The 23,591-nt window shown below is 32.7% G+C and overlaps 1 protein-coding gene and 1 long non-coding RNA gene across 5 annotated transcripts; one reads left to right on the top strand and one right to left on the bottom strand.

The window, feature by feature from the left end:
* The first annotated feature begins 3,176 nt into the window (after positions 1–3,176).
* Positions 3,177–23,574, top strand: LOC134232801 (uncharacterized). Of its 3 annotated transcripts, none has more exons than XR_009984858.1 (4): positions 3,177–3,296; positions 8,864–9,051; positions 10,553–10,653; positions 10,823–10,987. It is a non-coding gene; the product is annotated as an uncharacterized LOC134232801 (long non-coding RNA). The 3 variants fall into 3 exon arrangements; XR_009984856.1 differs by lacking the exon at positions 10,823–10,987 and adding an exon at positions 22,715–23,574 and having other exon boundaries at positions 3,178–3,296; XR_009984857.1 differs by lacking the exons at positions 3,177–3,296; positions 10,823–10,987 and adding exons at positions 8,667–8,741; positions 22,715–23,574.
* Positions 5,513–22,261, bottom strand: LOC134232799 (uncharacterized). Of its 2 annotated transcripts, XM_062714773.1 has the most exons (11): positions 21,526–22,261; positions 11,296–14,382; positions 11,003–11,158; positions 10,558–10,693; positions 10,233–10,361; positions 9,749–9,850; positions 9,318–9,496; positions 8,862–9,024; positions 8,657–8,707; positions 7,593–7,726; positions 5,513–6,374 (listed from the first exon to the last, which is right to left on the bottom strand). In XM_062714773.1, the coding sequence occupies exons 2-11, from the start codon at positions 14,275–14,277 to the stop codon at positions 6,261–6,263; spliced, it is 4,146 nt and encodes a 1,381-aa protein (XP_062570757.1). In that variant the 5' UTR covers positions 14,278–14,382; positions 21,526–22,261; the 3' UTR covers positions 5,513–6,260. The 2 variants fall into 2 exon arrangements, with proteins under 2 accessions (XP_062570757.1, XP_062570758.1); XM_062714774.1 differs by lacking the exons at positions 5,513–6,374; positions 7,593–7,726 and adding an exon at positions 8,134–8,405.
* Positions 23,575–23,591: the final 17 nt, after the last annotated feature.

The raw sequence follows: 23,591 nt of genomic DNA, 5'->3' as shown, positions 1-23,591 counted from the left end.
GATCGATAAATGTAGATATGGAAGGGAACTTTGAAGATAACAAAACGACTGATATCATAAATCCTGTCGGGTCATGACCAAATAATAACCAAAGGTTGGATCAGCAATACATCAATCGTATTGATCGCGAGGATCAAAGAAAAAACCTCAAAAGAGTCAAATGATTTTTAAAAAATCTCCAAACAAATAGAACACAAGAAGCAAATAAAAATGAAAATCGAAGTACATGTATCAAATAACGTACAAATTGAACAAATTATTAATAATATCTAGAAAAGTGTTATATTTTGATTTCAGTATTTCAAAAAGTCTGACCATATGTAAGTTGAAATCCTTGGGTTCTTAAGATTTCGATGATTTTATTTTAACAAGTTTCTCTTGCCATACTAAAAATGAAACAATATGGATAATTGTAGTTTGCATGGATAAACTGAATCAAGATATCTCTCTAGCAATTTGTATTTTGTGTTTACATATACTGAAAGGAAAAAGAAACGCAGGGTAAACTTTTGAGGTGAATTAAATTTGTTTTTCTTAAAATACTTTTTAGTTTTCCTATCTACCTTTTAAAATCATCTTTCAAAAAGATATAACCAAGTTCTCATATGATTTTGTCTAATTATTCACTAGTTATTGAAGCTCAAATGACGATACCCCCCAAAAGTGAAAATCGAAAACTCTCATTCTCTTCAATGTCTATCTCTTGCATTTGTCAGAGTCTTGTTTCTCCTTTGCATTGAATTTCATCAGAGTGTTTATCTTTCAAACCCTGGCTATATTTAGCATGGGTAAACTAAGTCAAACGGCGCGCGCATGCGCCAGTGAGAGGAATACAACCGTAAGTTGACTGGCTCAAAAAACCAAATTGTGGAATTGTTTTCTTTCAAATGTCGTATGAATATAATGATTATAATCGTCTACTCTATAAATGGCTATTTTTGTGGTAGTAAGGTGGCGATTTAAGAGATGGCAGGACGAATAACCCACTCCTAACATGGCTCTGTTTCGCGTTATCGTCATCGTCACGGTTGATTGAAAACCATTCCAGACCCTCTCTGACAACGGGTAAAAAGTTTTATGGGGGAAAATTTACAAGAGACTACTTAGTAAACCGTTGTTGCCTTTTTCATTAATTAGGCAATTCGAAAACAAGACCCAATTGAACTTCCGTAAACTGTGCCAAGATTGCAATAAATTCATAATGTGTCTTAATATTGAAAAACGATGTGCATACCTCATATGCATCAAATAATGCAACAAGATTTGTTGACAAACTCGTCGTTATCAAATTGCACGTGTTTTGGGCTTTTTAGCGTTTTCCCTACATGACGTCATAGATTTTACGGTTGAGTAATTCTGAATACTGATTTTGATGCAGAGTAACTAAATTTCCCTTCCGACCAATTTTCGTAATTTTCGGTCATGTGGTCAAATTTTTATCGAAAATTATGCTACCCTGCGTTTCTTTTTCCTTTCAGTATATATTGACTTTACACAAAATTTAAAGGCATAATATTAATGATTTTTGTTATTAATGAAAAAGTCCACAGGTAAAAATTAAAAATAAGAAAATCAAACAATGCAGTTCTTTAAATATATTATGTAATAAACACAAGAAGATATACATCTTTTGAATTGTTTTCGCTGGTTAAGCACATTGACATAACAGTTATACTGCATATTTTATTTTTTTGAGCTATTAGTAGGTTACATTTGTTTCATGTTCCAATTACAATTTTCTACAGTATTTAAAAAAATATAAATATTGAAATTTAAAATTTTCATACTCTTTCACGAGCTGTATTACTTACTTAACACTGGTTATTCTTCCTGTTTCAAAATTCAAACAGCCTTAAAACTTATCAATTTATCGATTTTTGTTCAAATTTTAAGTACCACTACTGAGGAAAAAATAGAGCACATGATATCTTATCTTTCAATTTCACGTTTTTCCTTATGCTGTATTGTCCAATACATTTTGCTTGTATGTAAATAAAATAATGCTCTTTTTTATCCGTGTTTTTCAATGCAATATGCTTCTTTTAAAAAAGGTTCACTCTCGTCATTAAAAGAGCGTGCACTGACGCTTAAATTGACTATTTCTAATAGTATAGGTACATCTGTAGTTTCAAGATTTCTGGATTTTTGTTGGATTTTTCTTGCTACTCAGTGGGAAAAAGTGAACTTTAATATACAATTATAGCCTTTTGATGAGGTCAAGCAAGCACGAAGTGCGAGGTCGATATGCTTTCTCTAATCTATATATCGAGGGATTGTACATACAATTGTTTTATTATTTTTTATCAGTTAGTTTTCCTTCTTTCTGGAATTTTTCTCATCCAAGGCATTGTTATGTCATTGCATTATGACGTCACAGTAATGAAAACCAGCTGCAGTAACTGTTTTAGAAACATCAAGTCTATAATGACTATTGTGACGTCAGCACTATTGTTGCTTCACAGAAGTAGAAACAGCAGGTTTATAAATTTTTAAAATAGAAACGTCGAGTCTGTAACAGTTTTTATACTTGATCATGTGATCCAGTTTGAGCCAATCAGATAGTTGGAACAATTCAGAAAAATAATAAAATAAATTACCAGTGATCATGCTCTTATTTTGAAGTTAAAGTAAATTAAAGCTAGAGTAAAAATATTTTTCTACGTATAAGTAGGCGCCCGAATAGGGCAGTGGTAAGACCCACTGCTTTAAAGAAACGCGGGGCTTTATAGAATCGCGGGTTCGATTCCCATTGTGGGAAGTTTAGACGTCGACCGGTTCGTATAAACCGAGGTAAGTGCTGGCACGAATTCTTCCCTTCCTACTCAATGTCCCTAATAGTAAAACATATTTTTGAGTAAGATTAAAAGCAGGTTTTTATGTTTGTGAGCATGACACTTGTGTATGAATTTATTTTAAATATTTACAAAAGATTTTTAATTTTGAAAAAGAAAGCAGCAAAATTATATAATATGTACATATATTACTGTATACGTGATACAAGAATTAATTATGTAACCCTTACTTATGTCATGGACTCTTGCCAAATCATGTTATTAAGTTTCTCGTATAGAACGGGAAAATTACGCAGTTCTATTTTTGGTATTTTGCATGACGTGTAGCTTAATAAATAGCATCATTAGTCAGGATTTTGTGTGATAAAATGAATACAAAGTTGATTTCAGGGGATAAATTACTTTCATAAAATCAGATTTTTGAACTGTACCTCTCCGTTTTACAAATGATGTGGGGACTGTGAATGTCGGACAAGAATGGTTGTAACGAAAGCGTCAGTTCAGGTTAGTGTCTATTAGTGTATTGATTTTAAAAGTCGCATTATGGCATATTGTTAAAGAAAAAAAATATATGTGTATCTAATACATTTAAAAAAAAATTATTATTAAATAGGAATTATTCAAATCACGAAAACTTTCAAGGTTTATGCAATGTATATACCTATAAATGCGTATGTTTTAAGGGGGTTATTCAATTGCTAAAAACAGACATGATAATCAGATTACGTCAGAAAAGTTTCAATTCATGAAGTACGAAGTCTGTTCCTCAGACTGGTGAGTTTCAAATTATTAACGTTGCTGTTGGCGTACCATGACATCCAAATATTATATTACCCTTCTTTTATGCATCTTATTGTCAAGATATATTGGATTTTTTCAACTCCATTTTTAATAATTTTTTTTTTTTTTATTTTGTTAAGTTTTTGACCCCACCTATGGAACTTTTAAGCCCCTTTCACAGATTTGTATTGTTCAAGAGACGTTTTTGAGATCGGCCATATTTCGATATATCTTCACAATTTACATTGAATGTTTCAATAGCTGAATCATTTTCCCCAGGCACACAAGGGCGTATCTTGATTTATTAAGGTCAAGTGGCTTTTGTTAATTAATGACCTTTACAATCGCTTATACTCCATCCATTGATATAGATACAATAAATATAGTCAAGAGCCCCTCTGTGTTAAAAATGATTGAATGTACACACATAAATGACTAAAAGTCGAAGTGTGAAGTTTCATTCCATTTGATCAAATAGAACTCATGTTAGCTAACAAAATTTAAACCAACATGTTTTGTTACCACGGAGTATGGTTAACCAACATTGTAAGGTCAAAGACAACGTTAAGATAGTTTGTCAAAATCATATTAATTTTCTTAATTTCAAACACGGTTTGTAGCGTCTTCTCCATTCAAAACAAGAGGCCCATTGGCCACATCGCTCAAAATAAAAATATTTGACCATAATTTTTTTACAGATACCTTTGTAATACATAATGCATTATACACCCATTTGATCATATTAGACATTTTGACACACATACACACAGGATAAAATCAATGTGCACATAAGTTTCATTTTGTTGGCCCAGTGGTTCTTTTCAGGAAGAAATTTTCAAAGATTTTTCCTATACATTTCTATGAAAACTTTGATTCCCCATTGTAAAAAGCACCCTTTTTAAATTGGTCATGATTTGAAAAATAAAATCTACACTATACCAGGATGCTTCCATTAAGTTTCATTACTGGCCCAGTGGTTCTATAACAATAAAATTTTCAAAGATTTTTCCTATATATTTCTATGTAAAACTTTGATTCCCCATTGTGGCCCCACCCTTCCCCCGGGGGTCATGATTTGAAAAATTTAGAATCTACACTATACCAGGATGCTTCCACTTAAGTTTTAGCCTTACTGGCCCAGTGGTTCTTGAGAAGAAGATTTTCAAAGATTTTTCCTATAAATTTCTATGTAAAACTTTGATTCCCCATTGTGGCAGTAGCCGCCTCTTCATCTGTGGGTCATGATTTGAACAAATTTAAAACTGACACTACCCCAGGATGCTTTCAAAAGTTTCAGCTTTTCTGGCCCAGTATATTCTTTAGAAGAAGATTTTAAAAATTTTTCCTATATATTTCTATGCAAAACTTTGATTCCCCATTGTGGCCCCACCCTTCCCCCGGGGGTCATGATCCCCCGGGGGTCATGATTTGAACAATTTAGAATCTACACTACCCCAGGATGCTTCCACATAAGTTTCAGCTTTTCTGGCCCAGTGGTTCTTGAGAAGAAGATTTTCAAAGATTTTTCCTATGTATTTCTATGTAAAACTTTGATTCCCCATTGTGTACCCACCTTTCCCCTGGGGGTCATGATTTCAACAATTTAGAATCTACACTACCCCAGGATGCTTCCATATAAGTTTCAGCTTTTCTGGCCCAGTGGTTCTTGAGAAGGTTTTCAAAGATTTTTCCTATATATTCCTATGTAAAACTTTGATTCCCCATAGTGGCCCCGCCCTTCCCCCGGGGGTCATGATTTGAACAATTCGGCTCAGATGAGCTTAAAAGTTAGGACAAAAGTCTAAGAACTTTTTGAATGACCCTCGTACAATAAATTTTAAGAATTATCGAACCTCTCTGTTTTACAAATGATGATATACACTGGTGTATATATACATATACAAATGATAAAAAAATTAATGTAAGCATGTATTTATTTCATCAAAAAGCACCAAGAACTTGATATAATCTGCATAATTACAGTATATTTTACATGCATTATACAATTGTACAATTATATGTAATACACAGAGCATGCTTATTTTGTACTAAGTAACATATTATGAAATACACACACTCGAAAAATAAATCAATGCGCAGATTGAGATTCATTTTGATTTGAAATTTCCTTTTACTAGTCAAAATAAAAATATTTCACACCAATAATTTTGCTTACATACTATTTTGATTCATTATTATACAATTATAAAATACACAGAGCATGCTTATTTTATCATATGTAACAGATTGACACACATACACACTGGATAAAATCAAAGCGCAGATCTAGATTCATTTTGTTTTAAAATTTCCTTTTCAGGAAAAAAATATCTCACCAATAAACAGATCAACACACACACACACTCAGAAAAAAATCAAAGCATCAATCTAGATAACTTAGTTATTTCCTTTTCTAAGCAAATTCAAAATTCATTATAAAAAGCAAGACTTTTTAAATTGCGTCTCATCAAATTCAAAATAAAACTACAAAACTTGACGTCGTATTTTCCATAAACTACAATAAATAAATATAACAATATATTGACATTTATCAAATGAATTTACATATATTTCAACAAATGAAAACATTAAAAACTTTCTCTTCGTCAGTATTGATTGAAATCTCTTGAACACAGCCAGTGGACAATTGATTGCCTCAGAAAAGGACATGACTCATGTTTTTTTTATTCATACTGGTCTGAGTTCCAGGAAACAGTCGCTATCTATAGAGAAAACATTTTTCTTGTTTCTCAGGAGGCAGTAGCCATGACGTCTCTCTACCTGTGGAACACGTGACTCAATCTGAAAAATATAAAACTGATCAAAGCATAGCGAGAGTAGATAGACAAACCTCCAGTTACCTCCCTCCCCGATATTTATTATCCTAAACACTCGTCAGCTTTTTGGAAAAATTCACGCAGAACCTCTTACTTCAAAACTATTTATGACAATTCAATTTTTATAACATATTAAATTTCAACAATGTTAATATTTTTAACATTCGACGAAAAAACTGCTCAGAAAGCTACAAAGAAGCAAGATTTGCGAGGGACTATTTTTTGTGGTGGAAGGATATTTAGCAGATAATTCTGCAAATCTGCACATTTATCAAATTTAATATCTTGGAAATTTAGCCTCACATACTTTTACTTGGAGAATATTTTCCATTATGATATTGCTAGGAATATTTAATTTAGGTCTTAATTTATATTTTTAGAACAAGTTTAACACCTTCCTTCAACAAACATTGCCAAAAAATGAAGATATGTCAAATAAGTCAATATAAAATTTACACCATTTTTTGCCTGAAAATCACATATTTTGACCAATATTTCAAAATTAACATCACTGATCCCAACTTTTTCTTTCACTATTTTAAAGTACTCAATACTTGTGACTGATCAACACTTAAGTCGTCAAAAGCTTGATTTAAGAAAATGTTTTTTAACTTTTTAATACCATAAAACATGTTACTTTTTAGTGCAGAAAGGTCACACAATAATTTGCAAGATTTTTTCAATGATAAATATTTTTCAAAATATTTTACGTAAAATAAGATTATATTTCTTGCCATGGTTACATCTGATAAAATATAATTTAGGTTTAAGTAATTGACCAAAGAGTTAAATTTTAAGTGCAAAAAGGTGAACTTCATCGTACCGTTGATCAGTTAGATGCACACTAACCCCCTAGTTTCTCTGCGTTTTTTAGTCATTCTTTACGTGTACTTATCCAAAATATACTTCTCCATAAATCCTTAATTTAACAAATTTCACGAGTGACATACCTTAAGAAGAAATTTAACAATGTAATATATAAATATGTTTTTTTGCTAAAATAAGTCATTTTGCTGTTGTCTGGTTTCTAAGTTTTCATGAAATACTAGTAATTAGTTGTCGTACAAACTCGTAAGGAGAAATGCGGAACATAAAGTTTTGGAAATGCGTCTCTTGTTATAAAAAAATCAGGAAAAGAAATAATAGGATTTGGTATATCATACCAGTATTAGTTTCACTTTACCTTTTCTCTGAATCTAGCATCTCTGACTAGTTGTTTGACTGGATAACCTCTTGGAAGACGATTAATGTAGATCGGACTCTTATCATAGTGGACGAGAAGGCGGACCAATGGTCTGCAATTGGTGTCCGAGGAACCTAAATATAAATGAAAAGATAGGTCTTCAATAAACCTTTAAAACATGAATAAAATCAACCAAAAATATGACTTCAATAAGTATATGCATTAAAAGGGTTTTTAAAATGGGTTTGTACACAAAGATATTAAGCATTTCTTGAAACTCAACAATTACCAGTTTTTTTTCTTATTTACTGACAGTCACTATTGAAGATTTCTTATTTTTCTTATGAAAAATCGAAAAAAAACAGTAGAAAGATACGATATTTAGGAAGAATACTTAAAGTAATTAAATTGTTAAATAAAATATGCTGCTCTACTTATGTGAACTGAATGCAAAAAACAATGTTTTGACAAGTAGAACTTTAAATTAATATTGGCGCATATTCAATTAACGTATTTAAAAACATTTATTGGGATTGAAATATATGAAGAAAATATGTCATATAAAATATGGGGCTATTATTTCGTACATCCACCAAAGATAGATATAATTAATATGAAAACGTATATTTGTACAACTTATCTATTTGCAATTGCAGATGAAAGTGTTAGGCATAAAAATTTATTCATATGCAAGCTTTAACAGTGAAAAAATTAAAGTACATGTAAAGAGAAAATGAAAGACTTGTATAAAAGATTATTGACAGATTCAGTAAACTTATCCTTTGATTTTGAAGAATACAGCATTTTTATATTCTACAAAAATCCCACTTCCATTAAATAAAGGTTTCAGGAATTCGTGCTTCTTATTATTTTTCAAACAAAAATAATTAAATAATTTAAAACGTTTTTATTAAAACAACAAAAGCTTCAAATTTAAATTCTTCGTATTGTCATTTAAATTTAAAACATTTCATCTTAATATGATATTTTAAACTTCATGTAGGAAGTTTTTTTAATCTATATAACAATTTGAAACACTGATAAAGATTAAAGAATCATCATACCACTGCTTTCCTCACATAGTCCATTCATGGCAGTCGCTTCGTATATACAGCCTATGGGATAAAAAATGGACAAATAGCTAAAGAGGTTGCTGAATTACATGTATCCCATAAAATAATTATTATATTAAACAATGTTATAATTATTTAAATTACACATTATAAAACCATTCTTGAAATCAATCAAGTAGAATAATGTGTATCTTACAGTGGAATACTGGATGACTTAAAGCGTCAGAAACACTAGCACGTGTCGTCACATCCGGATCCAACATCCACATGAACAGATCTGTCAGCTGAAGGAGCAGATCACCTGGTGGAAGTTTCCCTTTCAGGAGCTCTTCATAGACAACATGCGTGCTTAACAAGCCCTACAAGTACCAATATCAGGTTTTAATGTAACTATACCAATGTAGATATGATAAATAACATATCATGCAAATTTAAAATATATATTTCAATGTATTTGTCTTTCATACGACTCGTGTCATAGATACATAAGATTCATACCATAGAAACATACGATTCGTAGCATAGATACATACTATTTGTACCATAGATGCAAACGATTCGTACCATAGATACATAGGACTCCTTCCATAGTTACCTACGATTCCTACAATATATAGATACGACTCGTTCCATAGATACATACGATTCGTACCTGTTTATACATTGGCTGCCGATCCTCACATCTTTTCCACAGGTCATCAAACACAAAGGAACCATTGATGTTTGAAAGAAAAGCACAGGCCACTGTCCAAACATCATGCTTCTCTAGGTCAAGTTCACATTCATTCCAGTCTTGTAGCATTTCCGGTGGATAAAACCGCTTGGTACCATCTACAAAATAGGATATATCGCTTCTGACCAATTAACATTGGTAGATACATACCTAACTGTAGTCATCACATTTAGAACAAATATTAGTACATATCACACAATATTTCATTGCTGATGTCGTAGTACATTACATGTAAGATAATAATTTTTATAACTCCTTGCATTCTAATAGTATTGTTTTCTTCTCTGTAAATGTAGTATATATTTACCTGAACAAGCAGTGTGTTATGATATAAGATAAAACATTCTCACTGCTGTATTTTTGATTGGTCTGATGGATGACTTTGGAGGATCCCCAGTCTATCAATCTAGCCGAGGTGGGTTCTCCCCTCAACGTGAAGACGATGTTGTCCTCTAAAATACAGAAAACGCATATTTATTGAATAAAACATATGGAAATAACAAACAGTATTCAAGATCAAAAGTCCATAAAACAATACAAAAATAAAAGGAGCAGAGCAAAATAATTTGCTTTAAGAATACGGTACTTGTAAAATCATGCATGTTCATAAGTTCAACTTTTGGGGTTTAAAAGGAAAATATTAGTTTGTGGAAATTTGATTTTGTGGTTGGTGAATGCTAAGAAGTAATGCATATGGAATGTTATATTTTGCGGTGGACATGAATTCGTTGGTCTCTCCATATTTTGCAAACAACGCAAAGTAGCCCCCTTGAAAGTAAGTAGTTTCACAGTAGCTTTGCTTTAAAAAAAATGAGAAACATCTTTAAATGTCACCTTTAATGTCAAAATGAGCAATTCCAAGGCGATGGACCTCAAGCACGTTCTGCAAGACTCTGTACAGAGCTGCAATTACATGCTGGATATTTCTTTCTGGTGAAGTTCTGCATTCTTTTAAAGTACCACCTTTATTAAAAAGTAAAGAAGTTTTCGTGTTTAGCAGGGTTTTAACATTTACCTTAACAGTGTTTTTTATAGTTATTTTCTTCATTTGCATTGGAACAGGTATCAGATCATATCATTTTATTTATACCAATGCAACAACTAGAAAGTAAAATTATTTAAGATATATTGGCTACATTTAGTTTTACTTCTAGCTAACCTTCTGCATATTGCATCAGGACTGAGACTTCATCACCCTCTAACACTATTCCGTACACGTCTAACATCCGGGAATGTTCCTCACCATGATAAAAGGGTATAGTGATTTCTTCTTCATGAAAACGATTTCTTTGAATCTATGTTGAAAAGATGTATTTATTTTAGTACAATTTCATCTTGAAACTACTAAATTTTTTTTTTAAATCTAGTACAAAACGTTGGCACTAACACAAAAACGTTATGCTTAAATATTACATTTTTATCAGAAAGTTCAAGAGTCTAGCTTTTTCTTGTTTCCATTTTCACTGCACAAAAGGAGGTTACAAGTTAGTGATTGAATTCTTGTTTCTTTATGATGGTTCAAAGTCTCAAAGTAGAGTACATAGATTTACATGCATACACGTTTAATGCCTTTTTCTATGAAGTATCAATGCATTAAATCATACCTTTTTCACAACAAAAGGTTTTCCAATATTCCTGTTATTACATAAGCAGGTACATAAATAAGCGGTCCCATGTCCACCAGCACCAAGTTTTCGCAGAATTTTGTACTCCTGGTCAACTTTAAATTTTGCATTTCTCTTGACGACTTGTTGAATATTCTGGATAAGAAATTTTCAAATAATACAAATCTTTACACTTTACCTTGCATACTTGTAATATGAAAATATTTAACACACTTATTCTACACGCTTTGGTATTAACTTACAATAACTGTAAATAATTTACATGTACTGACCTCGTTTTTAAAGACTAATCCACAGTGGTTTTCAAGATTGTCATTTTTCAGGCAAGTTAAAAATTCCATTAGATATGAAGAGTCTGCTGTGATAACTGATCGTGTATATGGGGGTTGCAGTAGTCCCTGTAAGTCAAGGGTAGATCGGGCTTCGGCAAGTTTCTCATAACAATCTGGGTCTACTGTAATTATATGCGTTGTGGGTCGGTTACCAGTATGAGTCCTTTCGGAAGTTCCGCCAGATGAGCTGTAGTGCAAGTCTTTAAACTCGTCATCCAATGTGGTTAATTTGGCCTTCATTTCAAGTTCAATTACAAACCTCTTAGAAGGGTCTTTCTTCTCAGACTGTTTCGAACCTTTTTGTGTTTTATGATGTTCTGAATTAAATTTCAGGGACAGGGCTTCTAATGGAAAACCAGATGTAGCAAGTTTTTTTGCAAAAAGGGGGTCAATCTGCAAGACATTTGTTGCATTGTCTCTCTCAACTCTACTCTGGAAATGTTCTACTGGTCTTTTTTGGGGAGAAAAAGGTGTACTTTGTATATCAGGTTCTTCTGTACACCTAACAGCAGTTTTACTAGCATTGCAAGTTTGTTTCATCAATGTCAATCCGTGATTGTTAATCTGTGATATAAAGTGAGATTCAAGATATTCATTCATTCCATCTGACAACCTTTTCGATTGAGTACCGTAAGCACTATCCCTTTGCCAGGACTCGAAAGCAACTTGACTACATTCAATATCATTTTCGTCTTCAAAAATACCCAAAACATTGCTTGTTTTCTGTTCAGTCAATGGAAATTCGAAAGTTGTATTTGAAGACTTAAAGTATCCATTCATTCCATCTGAAGTCCTTTTTGACTGTGTGCCATAAGCACTATCCCTTTGTCCCAATTCAAAAGGCGCAGAACATCGTTTTATGTCTTGTGGAACACATTCGCCATCTTGTTCATCGCAATTTTCGACAGAATTGTTCGATAAAGCCAAATCATTTTTCTGAGAAATTTCAATGGCTTGATGTAATTCACTGTTGTTCTCATGTCCGACCCATTGTCTTTTCCAACTCAGTTTTATGAAGTCATTAACATCTGATGGTTTTTCTTCTGACTGTGGGTGCTTACATTTACTTCTCTTACTGTACTGTCTTGCATTTTTCATCTTCATGCTCTTTTTGGCTGTATGGCAAGTATTTCTAGATCGGGAGAACTTTCTATGCCGTTCAGAGGAATATGACGTTTGCTGAGACATGCTGGTGTTCGACTGATTTAACGAACGCAGAAAATTCTTTGATGTGACCAGCCTTTTATTTGCAATGGGACTTTTGAGAAATGGAATCCTTATTGCCCGGTTTAAATCAAAGAGGATTTTGTTTGGAACTTTTTCTACAGTAGTCTCATGTTCTGAGGGATTCAGAATTTTCTTTAATTTCATGTTATCTGTATGCATCCCATCCAAACAAAGGTCTTCAGCGCATGGAAAGATTCTTCCGCACCTGGAGGAATTTGTTTCCTTGGCGCCAGTGTTTTCGGTAATTTGTTCACCGACACTTTTTTCGTTAATAAAAACTTCCTCACTATCGGAGCTTTTTTCTGTATCTAACGAGAAAACTTCAACAGAACATTTCTCAATAACGTTGATGTTCGTTTTCCTTTCTTCCATTTCAGTCTTATTTTCCACCAGAATTTTCGGAAATTCTAAAGAAGCAGTTGCAGATGCTGGAATATGGCTGTCTTCATTATTCCTATCAGTTGAGGCATGACCTCCGTTACTTTCAAGTTGATGAAACAGAGTTAATTGTCTTTTTAATCGAGGGAAAGCTTCCACTTTTTCCTCGCATTCTTCTTCCACATTTGGATGTGCAAAAGACGAGTCGCTGGAAATTTCATATCTTGGACAAAATGCAAAATCATGTGTATGCTCATCCAACACTATTGATCGATACTTGTCAGCATCTTCTAAATTTCCCTGAAAGTTATTACCAAAAGGTATATTTGAGAAATCCGTCAATTCAGGTGGTTTTTCAACTTTTTCTTCTTCGTGGGAATCACTGGTTTGGGAGTCTTGGGGAGAATGGTTCGAAGATGAACATGGTGACAATACCATACACACAACTACACTCAGTTGTCTATTGGACATCGGTAGAAGGTGATTATTGAATAGTGTTAAGCTTTTCAAACTCGTTGAATATAACTTTGTGGGTACATCTTTACCCATTGACCACTGAATTTGTGATTCAATATGCAACTTTGGAGGTACCATAGGTACATCACTCAATGAAAGCTTCGAGCATAAACCTTTAAGATTTTCATCATCTTTCGATAAGGCTTTCCTTTTTCCAATACTTTGAATAGTTGGACGCAAATTTGGTAGATTTGCATTTTCTGTTGCACATGTGAATTTATATTCAGCTTGATGTGATAAGTCCTGCTTTTGTTTGAACATAGCCTTAGAGTTTTCATCATATTGCAGTTCCAATCCGTTTGTTTCAGCCATCCCGCTCTGTATGAAGTACTCTTGTAAGTTTATCCGCATGGTTGCGATTTGGATTGGAAGATACAGTCCTTCTGAGAAAAGCAGATAGAAACTAATTTCAACAACAAGACTTTCGTCAAGATGAAATCTCAACAACATGACTGTCATTTGCTTTTCTCGACAAATCATAACTGGGAGTATTGCATCCACAGATGAAGGCTTCACAAAGTATATTGGCTCAAAGTACCATATTCCATCACTTCTGGATCTGGAGATATTATAAGGTGAGTTTCCTTCTTGAACTGGTTGCTTTAACGTCTCCCTTTCGTTTTCATTGCAATTGTCCCAAAGATTAATATCCTTCTGACTTTCATTGGTTGTTTGATGAACCGACTCGAATTCAGGAACAAAACAATCTGCCTTTTCTTCACCATTATCTTCCTCGTCAGATTCAGGCATGAAATCGCTCGATTTTTGAATTTCGTCATCACAGACAGAACTATCTTCCATTATTTGTGTTTGTTGCTTACTAGTATTTCTTAACTTATTTCTAACCTTCGATATTTGTCATATTCTTACACAAAGACAAACAAGTATATCCTGGTTTAACTGCACCTGTTAAAAAATAAACATCAGAAAGTTCATGCTTGTAACTAAAATATATATACAAACAAGTAGCTTTCCTTTAAAAAAAAGGACTGCAATACGTGGACCATACGCATGTGTTTCTAACAGAAATTCAATTAGAGGATTATTCATGGTTTAGTAAATATTTATATAGGTTTGTTCACATTTCTACAATGATCTGTCTACGTTTACTGATAGTAGTTTCATAGCAAAATTATTGAATTTTATCTCCGATTAACCTACAGTTTTGTCATTAAAAAAATCGGGCTTTTTTCATTTTTGATAATGTAGCCCATAACAACTTGGACTTCACATCTGTTTTGGATTTATACGGAAGAAATCTATCATTGAAAAATAGATCTGACGTTAAACGTGTAGCACAGCTCTGTACTATATAAAATTTTTTTCGAACCCCCCTTCCCCTACATGGAAGCATTTGCTACAGGCCCCTATCAAGCTTCGATTGCTGTATATCAAATTATTCTGCGAGCCTTCATGCTCAAAACTAAATTAATGCATGTGAAGACTTGTTCTATCTTTTAAAAGCTAAAACTAATTGTTAAATGTTTCCAAAGTTTTAAATTGAAGTTGTTACGTTATCTATATAAACTACATGTTCTTCCTACTTTTTTAATAATAATTGTGCCATAGAATCAATGTTTAGTTTGTTTATAAAAGTATATGTAAAAGAGAGAAATTTGGATTCGCCAAGGAATAGATAAATACGATATGCAGATTTCGAAGTGAGATTTGTCAATGAATGGCATATTCTAATTTGAATAGAACGAACCATTCTACGTGTAAGTTGTCTAATAGGGGCGAACTCTCTAGCATTCTTGCGCATGCGTAATCTTAATTATATTTGCCCATGGCATCCGGTTTAACCTCGTTTATATATTTACTGCGTTGACCGCAGGGTTCACGCAAAGTGACACACGGCTCTTGATAGATCTTCAAACACCAGCCCCTCCCCCTTAACCCGTAAAATTATTCTGCGATTCTTAGAATTCTTCCCCTCCTATTTGATAATCATGTTACTTATTATCTACGCCATTTATGGACCTGTAGCCCCTGTGGCAGAGCGGTTAGAGCGTCTGATCTATAGTCGCGAGGTGAGAAGTTCACCCTTACTTCTGGGGCTCGATTCCCACTGTGAGACATGGAGACTGGTCCTTCAAATGAGACTGTATAAAACGAACTTCCATGTCGTAGTAAATGCTGGCAAGAAAAAGACCCCTCAATGCTCTATGGCCGTAAGTGCCGAGTATAATTAGGACAAAATTTTCAGCTCTGCACCGGCAAGTGCTTGTTTCTCAATATGGGTGAAAATTTCTCGAGAGGGGCATTAAACAACAAATAATAATATATATACTTTTATCCAATTTCTAATAGATGTTGTGTTGTTTGATGTTTAAAATCTACAAAATAAAGCTGCAAATTTACATGTGACCGTAGTAAATTACATGTACCTACAAAAGCAAGGATGTTATATATTTTAAGAGCTTTCTTTCTGTGTGACATTCATACCAAGAAAAGTGAAAGGGGTTTTATTTGTTTGTTTATTAGTTAACGTCTGTTTGTTATTATAATATATTTCTAATATGAAAATGCTACATGTACAATTTGCCGATGGAGGGCTGACAATTTATTCCTACTTTACTCGACACTCACGGTCATAAGCAGTGAGGGATCTTTTTCGTACCAATACCCACTGCTGCGACATCGGACCTCGGTTTATACGGTCTCATCCGAAGGACCGGTCTCCACGTCCCAATGTGGGATTCGAACCTGCGACCTGAAGAAAAACTCCTTACTTCGCCAATCAAAAGCAGACGCTCTAACCATAGCTCCACAAGGGCGACTTACGAGAGGGGGGGGGGTTAAAAATGATTCAATTTATTTATGAAGAATTTGTCCATATATATATGAAATGAAAATATACATTCTTCAAGGTTTGGAGGATGAGCCCCCCCCCTCCTACCAACTGGTGTGAGTTGTAAGCTTATTATAAATACACTATATCTTAGTCATGGCACTTTTTGAAATACATAATATGATATTACATGAATCAGTTTAATTGGATATATAACTGCATGTATATAAAATATGAGGCAAGTAAACTTGTTACACAAGTCAGCAATATATATTTAGAATATTATGTTACATGGTACATAAAGTTAAATTATAATGATATACATGTACATGTAACACATTATGGGACCAATTTATTGAATACATGTAAAAATAAACAAATAATTAAAATAAAGATATAAAAAGGATATCATGAAAAACTATAATAATTTTTAACTTATATTTTCTTTAATTTTTTATGCTTGAAGAAGTATTTCATGTTGATTCAAAGTATAAACAATGAAAATTAAAAACTAAAAGAAAAAATATTTCTTGACTAAATATAGTTCTTACTTCCTTTATTTATTTTTATTCTTCAGGTTAAATTTAGTGAAGGGGATTTCCTGTACTTCCAATGTTTTGAAAATATATATAGAATTATAACATTATTTTCTCGGTTAATAAAATATTTATGCATACATTTCTTAATTAAAATATTCAACATTTGACATATTACTCCTGCTCCTAAAAAAAACTGAAAAAACTTATTTATCTAGCGATATACGTTATTTTTAAGACCTACCCAGATAGCATGACTCCGTTGGGCCAACGTTGGTTTTTGGTTGTATGGTTGGTGGAGTGTTGGCGTTGGGGAACAGATGTAGGCCCAACGTTGGTCCAACGTTCATTTACGTTGGTATGAAAGCTAAACCAACGGTGTTGGACATGTGATATTGGCCCAACGTTGGTCCAACGTTCATTTACGTTGGCATGAAAGCTAAACCAACGGTGTTGGGCATGTGATATTGGCCCAACGTTGGTCCAACGTTCATTTACGTTGGCATGAAAGCTAAACCAACGGTGTTGGGCATGTGATGTTGGCCCAATATTGGCCCATTGTAGTTACATGTTGACAAGAAACATAGCGATTTGGTGTTGGACATTAAGATGTTGGCCCAACATAGGTCCAACCGAGTAAATGTTGACATGGATTAAAACCATTGTGTGTTAAATATGAAATGTTGGCCCAACGTAGGTCTAACTGAGTACACGTTAGTGGCAAAACATTGCCACTTATTGTTGGTTATTCAATGTTGGCCCAACGGTGGCCCAGCTTAATAAATGTTGACAATATACTTGTGCTTGACTGAACTGGAGTTGGTCCAATAGTAGGAATACTGGGATTACTAGTACATGTACAGGTAGCCTGTAATGTTTGAGATGAAATGCTGGTCCAACGTTGGTCCAATGTTGCGAAAAGTATTCATCAATTTAGATTTATCTATTGTAAATCGATGGTAATGTAATAAGCAACTCATTATAAACATGTGATCTATATTATATATTGAATGGAAATTATGAGACAATCCTTATAAGTCTGTGAAATACATAGTAATTTTATATCTTGGTAGATTCTATATTTAGCATCATTGAATCAAATTTAAAGTGCTGCATGTGTTTTGCAAGTTTTGGGCTCCAAAATAAATAGGTCACTGGTGAAATTCACTGGCTCGGCAGGTGACTCATAGGTCTCCAAGGAAACCGTCATCTTTAAATCAGTTTTTTTTAACCGCGCACTTTAACAATTCAAAGCGTATGTGTCTGTTTAAGTGAAAGCAAGAATTTTAATTCTTTCAATGTAAGTATAGCTTTTGTTTTTGTTATTGAAATAATTAATAATGTGAAATACACAACATTGTAATGGCCTGCATGTAGGCTTTCAAATTATTGGTACCAGGTAGCTGATTAAACAATTGTAATTGATGACGACCTTAACTTTTATAGGAATTGGCGGGCTTGAACAGAGCAGATATGTCCGGATCTGTAAGTGAACGCAAGAATGTTAACCAGTGAAATGTAAGTAACTATTTTGTATTTGTTATTAATAATTACTAATGTGAAATTCAATTTTAAGGATTGCTTTAAAAATATGTGTGATGCTGATGAACATTTGAAAATACTATTTTAATTGATGACAATCTTAACGTTTGCAGGAATTGCCGGGATGGAAAAACCCTCTTCACTCTGAGACTATTGATGTGGCATTTCTGTATATGGAAGGGACTGATTTATATGTGTGGGAAACATGGATTCTAAGAACAGATAAACAACAGAAAAAGTGATAAGTGATGCAAATATGACCTTTCAAAACTCTACAGTTAGAACTTGAAGACTCTTATATCAAAGTGATATTTAGTAGTGGACATAGTGATGTGGAGTGTACTTGAGAAACATTGAACTTTCTACCTCTTCCTTCTTTAGTTACATTCCATGGAATACTTTAATGAAAGTGAAAGTGGCAAAGAATATATTGTGATACATTTTAGGAGGAAAAAAGTATTTGACCAAACATGGTGAAATTAATTGTGTCGTATAATCTGGGAAATAAAAATTACAGAATTTAATTAATTTTGTACATGTTGTAAGACATTTGTACTGAGGAATAATTGTGTCATTGATATTTCAAGAAACAGCTTTGTATCAACGTTGAACCAACATAATAACTATATTTTGAACTGAGGTCCAATGTAGGGCCAACGTTACAAAATATTTGGTTAGCATCGGTACGTTGGAATAGCGTTGTACCAACGTTGGCATTTCAACAAAAGCGTTGTACCAACGTTGGACCAACGTCGGACCAACGTCATGATTATATTTTGAACTGAGGTCCAACGTTGGGCCAACGTTAAAAAAATATTGCGTTGGCGTTGGTATGTTGGAATAACGTTGTACCAACGTTGACAAATGAACAAACAGTATTGTACCAACATTGGCCCAACATGTTGGGCCAACGGCGCGCCAATGAGCAGTAACACATTGGGCCAACGTAAAACTGCCAACATTGGCCCAACATAACCGACATTGTTGGGCCAACGTTGGGCCAATGTCCTCATGCTATCTGGGTAGACGACCTTAATTTCTTTTAAAGTTTACGATTTGGTTTAAGATAAGCGAAGAAGAATTTTGGCATTAATTTTATCAACTGGCTATGTGATGAGTTCATATATAAATATATCTGTGACTGATTTATTATACATAAACAACATATGAGATCTTTAAAGTTGATGTTGGCTTACCTTGTCAATCTGAATTGAAATAGATCTATAAATAATTATTATATCACAGTCAGGTGAATGAGCACTCGGAGTTCCTCGGAGTGATCGTGCCTCGCACATAACGTTTGAATGGAGCGAAGTGGAGTCAGTCGAGAATTGCCGATTGGGTGAATGAAAGGTTCAGAAGGGGGTGCATTTGTTCTTTTATTCATTCTATATTACATGTAGTAATATTTGATTTCTCAAAATAAAATACTTCTATTAGAATTATTTAATATTTGCATCGATTTCTCTTGCTTTAACATGTGTATCATCTTCGATAGATGCATGTATATGTTCCTGTATGTTCCTGGTTGTATAACGATGAACACATGCAATACCATTGAATTATTCAGACTGCGTTGAATTAAGTTGACTGTAATGAGTAATTTTAATTAATTTTTGAAGAGCAAATTAAAATATTTGACCCCTTTTACAAAGGATATTTGTAAAATAAAAAAATGATTTTTATCAGAGGATATATTTCAAAAGATGCATAGGTACTTTTTTTTTAAACAGTTGAGAAATATTTTCAAATGAAAACTACGCGCTGGTACACTCTGGAAAGTAAATCAATAAAATTTTATTAATAATGACTCATCCTGTACAATGTGTTATATTGCAATAACGAATTGAAATACAGGGAAAATACCTGTAGACTAGTTATTTTTAGCCATTGTGTATTCGGGTTAATATAAGAAAATATTGAATTTTAACTCTTTCGGTTTTTCCGTTCCATGATTGGATGGATCCTTTTATTTATTCCGTTTAAACACGAATGATCTGCTTAGCAATAGTTCAGTGTCTATAAGTGTGATCTCATGGAATATAGGTGTATTAATTGAGTATTGGATTGTTATTTTGGACGTATAGGTACTACAATGTAGTTAGAACTAGATTTTTCCTTTCTTAAGTCTAACTTCAATCATCCTCTTTTTTATTTAATTTTACAGATGTTGTTTACTTTTTTCTCCATTTAGAATATAAACGAAGTTGATCATAAACAATTGTGAAAATTATTCCAGAAAGTTTTGGAAGGTAGTGTTTCATATGTATGTCAAGTTTTAATTGATTATTTTAAAATGATTAATAATTATTTTAAAATATCCTGTATAAAATTATGTAATTATGAACTTAATTTTAACATGAAATAAAACATTAAAAATGTATATTCTATTCTATACAATAATGAAGATAATTTATTTGTTTCAAAATAAAGCAAAATTAACAAGAACAGTTGAAATTAATCGGTATTGAAAACGTAAATTTTGATTTATTTACTAGTTTGAAATTAACATAAAATTTATAATACCTATAGCGTTTAACCATATGTATATTCCCACAAAAAGGGGTAAACATTTGAACATTTGCTCTTTTTTTTCTGCCATTCTGGTAAAAAAAATTCATAGTATATACATTTCGATAATAACCGAATGAACAGCTTATGCAAAATGTCTGATGAAATAAAATAATAATTAAGGACTTGTTATATATTTTAATTGATTTATTTTTGAAATTATTGTTCATTACCTAATCCGTAACAGTAAATATAATATCATGACTCTTATGCATCCCTTAATGGACCTCGCTCATGAGTTGTCTCTAATTTTAGAAAAGGGTATTTCCATCAGGCCATGCATTAACCACAGCTACCTTTAATTACAATTTTTGAAAAGTCGAAAATAGGCACATTTATTTAAAGAACAGAACTATGTCTCTTAAATTGTTCTTAACCTTCCTGAGTGAAAGTCTTGGGAAGTTAATTCTGACGACAAATCCGACATTGCCCACGTGCCGTGGTTTGTTTACATATAGTAAATAGAAAACCACAATGAATATTGTAATAGTATTAGAAAATGCCTTGATAATCCTATGAACTGGATTTCAGAGATAAGATATTTTAATATTACTTTATAACTTACCATAATCATATATTGCTGACATAGGAGAAATAAAAAATACTTACCACGCTGTTTGGCGTCCGAATCGATTTGCTTATAAATAAATCTGACGTGCGGTCATGGGACAAAAAATGTATGGGTGCATTGAAGTGACACAATTTTATTGTTTGATCACTTTATTTCAATTTTTCCTTTAATAATTTACATGTATCACGCTTCGCAACTTTAAGATTTAAAAAAAAAAGAATTTCTACCCTCACTACAAATTTCCTCATCCCCCAAGAGAGTGCCCTGAAGTAAGGCGGCTTGTTCTGGAAATCAAATTATCCTATTTGAAGCAGCCTTGATTATTGAAGGCTCAAACAGGATTCCAAAAATGTTTTTTTTCAATTTCAAAACGGAAGGGGAAGGGAGCAAAACATTTAATTATGTATTTTTAAGTTCTGGTGGTTGGGAATAAATGCAACAAATCTAATCATTAAATTTGATTATATATTTACTTCAAATTACGCTAGTTAAGCCTGAACGATCATAAATGCTTTCCAACTTCCCCTTTGTAAGTTTCAGATTTGCATGTATAAAAATGACCCATAGAAATTTGAGATTTTAAAAAGGAATAAAAAAAATTATAGTTTGGATATATTGGGAAATGTGGGTTTAAAAGTAAGTACAATTTATCATTAAACATAATACGAATACCTGTACATATGTCCATGTACTTGTTTCTTTTATAGGACGCAATGAACGAGAATTAACACTCTTTGAGGATCGATCTTCTTCTTGAGAACAAAATGGCAATAAATACAATATGTATTTGTATGTATACATTCTTGTTAAATGTAAAATTACACACGTGCGTGTTACAATAGAAATAATTTTTGCTATTATCAAGTATTTTTTTTAAATTAAAATTGCACAACTTTAAGCACATTTAAAATATTGTAAATTATTTTTCTGAGTAATTGTTTTAGAACATTTCGAACATTTAGTAGGGCTTACGAAGATCGTATAGTTTGATATATATATTACCGGTAATATGAACCTTTATTTTTCTGAAATATGAAAAACAGCAATGAAAATCTATGCATTCGAAATTGTTGCATCTTCTTGCTCTTACATTATTTAAATCTTTTTCTCACATAACCCCCGGATCCTATAATGCTAGTCATGACATATCAAACGCCTGTACTTTCATGTTCTTTCTTTTTAAAAGGCAGAAAACCTTATTTTAATTTATTTGAAATTTTCTTTCAGATAATACGAGTGTCTAGAAAACCTGCAGATTTTGAAGTGCGTCATTTTTAAAGGAATTTTTACAAATAAAAGGGGGAATACTGTAAACCAACATTTATTCGCGAGCGAGGAATATTCGTGGGTTTCGTGATATATTTCCATTCGCAAAAAATAATCACGAACCGCTTTTTTTTTCTTTGTTTATGTTGAGAATGTTTCTTAAGTCGCCAAAATTAAGTCGCGGATTGATTACAAACGGACGAATCGCGAATAAAAGTTGACATGAATATAATAGTTGGTTCACGGTATCACAGCTGATGACAACGAAGGAGACACTGAAGTAAAACTGTGCTACTAGTGTAATGAGTGAAAAAGTGAACTTACCTTTATTTATTATTAAATATAAATTGAGTTAAGGTCAAGATCTAGTAAATGAAAGGTGCCTACAGATTTATCAAACTTGAGAAATAAATTCCTTTATTGATGCTTTACAACTTTAGCTTGGTCAAATAAGGTGTTTCGGGGCATAATTTGTAGGTAAACAAGATGAAAAACTGTATTTTAAACTGTCATTTTCAATGAAAAATTAAGAAAACCAGTCATGAATATGGGAGTTTTTTTCGTATTCGGCAAAAGAAATGTATCCAGATTGCCTACAGTCTCTCAGAAAACGGTAATTAGTATGTTCGTGGCCTCTTCTATAAATCAATATCAAATTTAATATAGGTATCCGGTTTACTTTTCATATGATTTCAAATTGAATGCCATGAAAACACCCCATTTTCTACATAATTCTGCTAAAGCTGTAAAGTACGGGAAAAAGAAAGTTGAAATTGATTATGACGTCATAATGGATCTAGCACAAAAAAATTAGTCTGAAGTTATTTACTAGATCTTG

Source organism: Saccostrea cucullata, unplaced genomic scaffold (assembly GCF_032062105.1).
Source record: "Saccostrea cucullata isolate Sc308-1 unplaced genomic scaffold, CSIRO_AGI_Scuc_v1 ctg5111, whole genome shotgun sequence".
NCBI classification, from domain to species: Eukaryota; Metazoa; Mollusca; class Bivalvia; order Ostreida; family Ostreidae; genus Saccostrea; species Saccostrea cuccullata.
The sequence above is the reverse complement of the archived record's forward strand: the minus strand, read 5'-3'. Positions and strand labels throughout refer to the sequence as shown.

Excerpts from the sequence above, each read along its gene's own strand:
- LOC134232799 (XM_062714773.1), bottom strand. The coding sequence starts at position 14,277 with ATGGAAGATAGTTCTGTCTGTGATGACGAAATTCAAAAATCGAGCGAT. Across the intron at positions 10,694-11,002 it reads AACCTTTTGTTGTGAAAAAG|ATTCAAAGAAATCGTTTTCA; the intron begins GTATGATTTAAT and ends TTTTCAACATAG. Across the intron at positions 7,727-8,656 it reads ACTATGTGAGGAAAGCAGTG|GTTCCTCGGACACCAATTGC; the intron begins GTATGATGATTC and ends ATTTATATTTAG.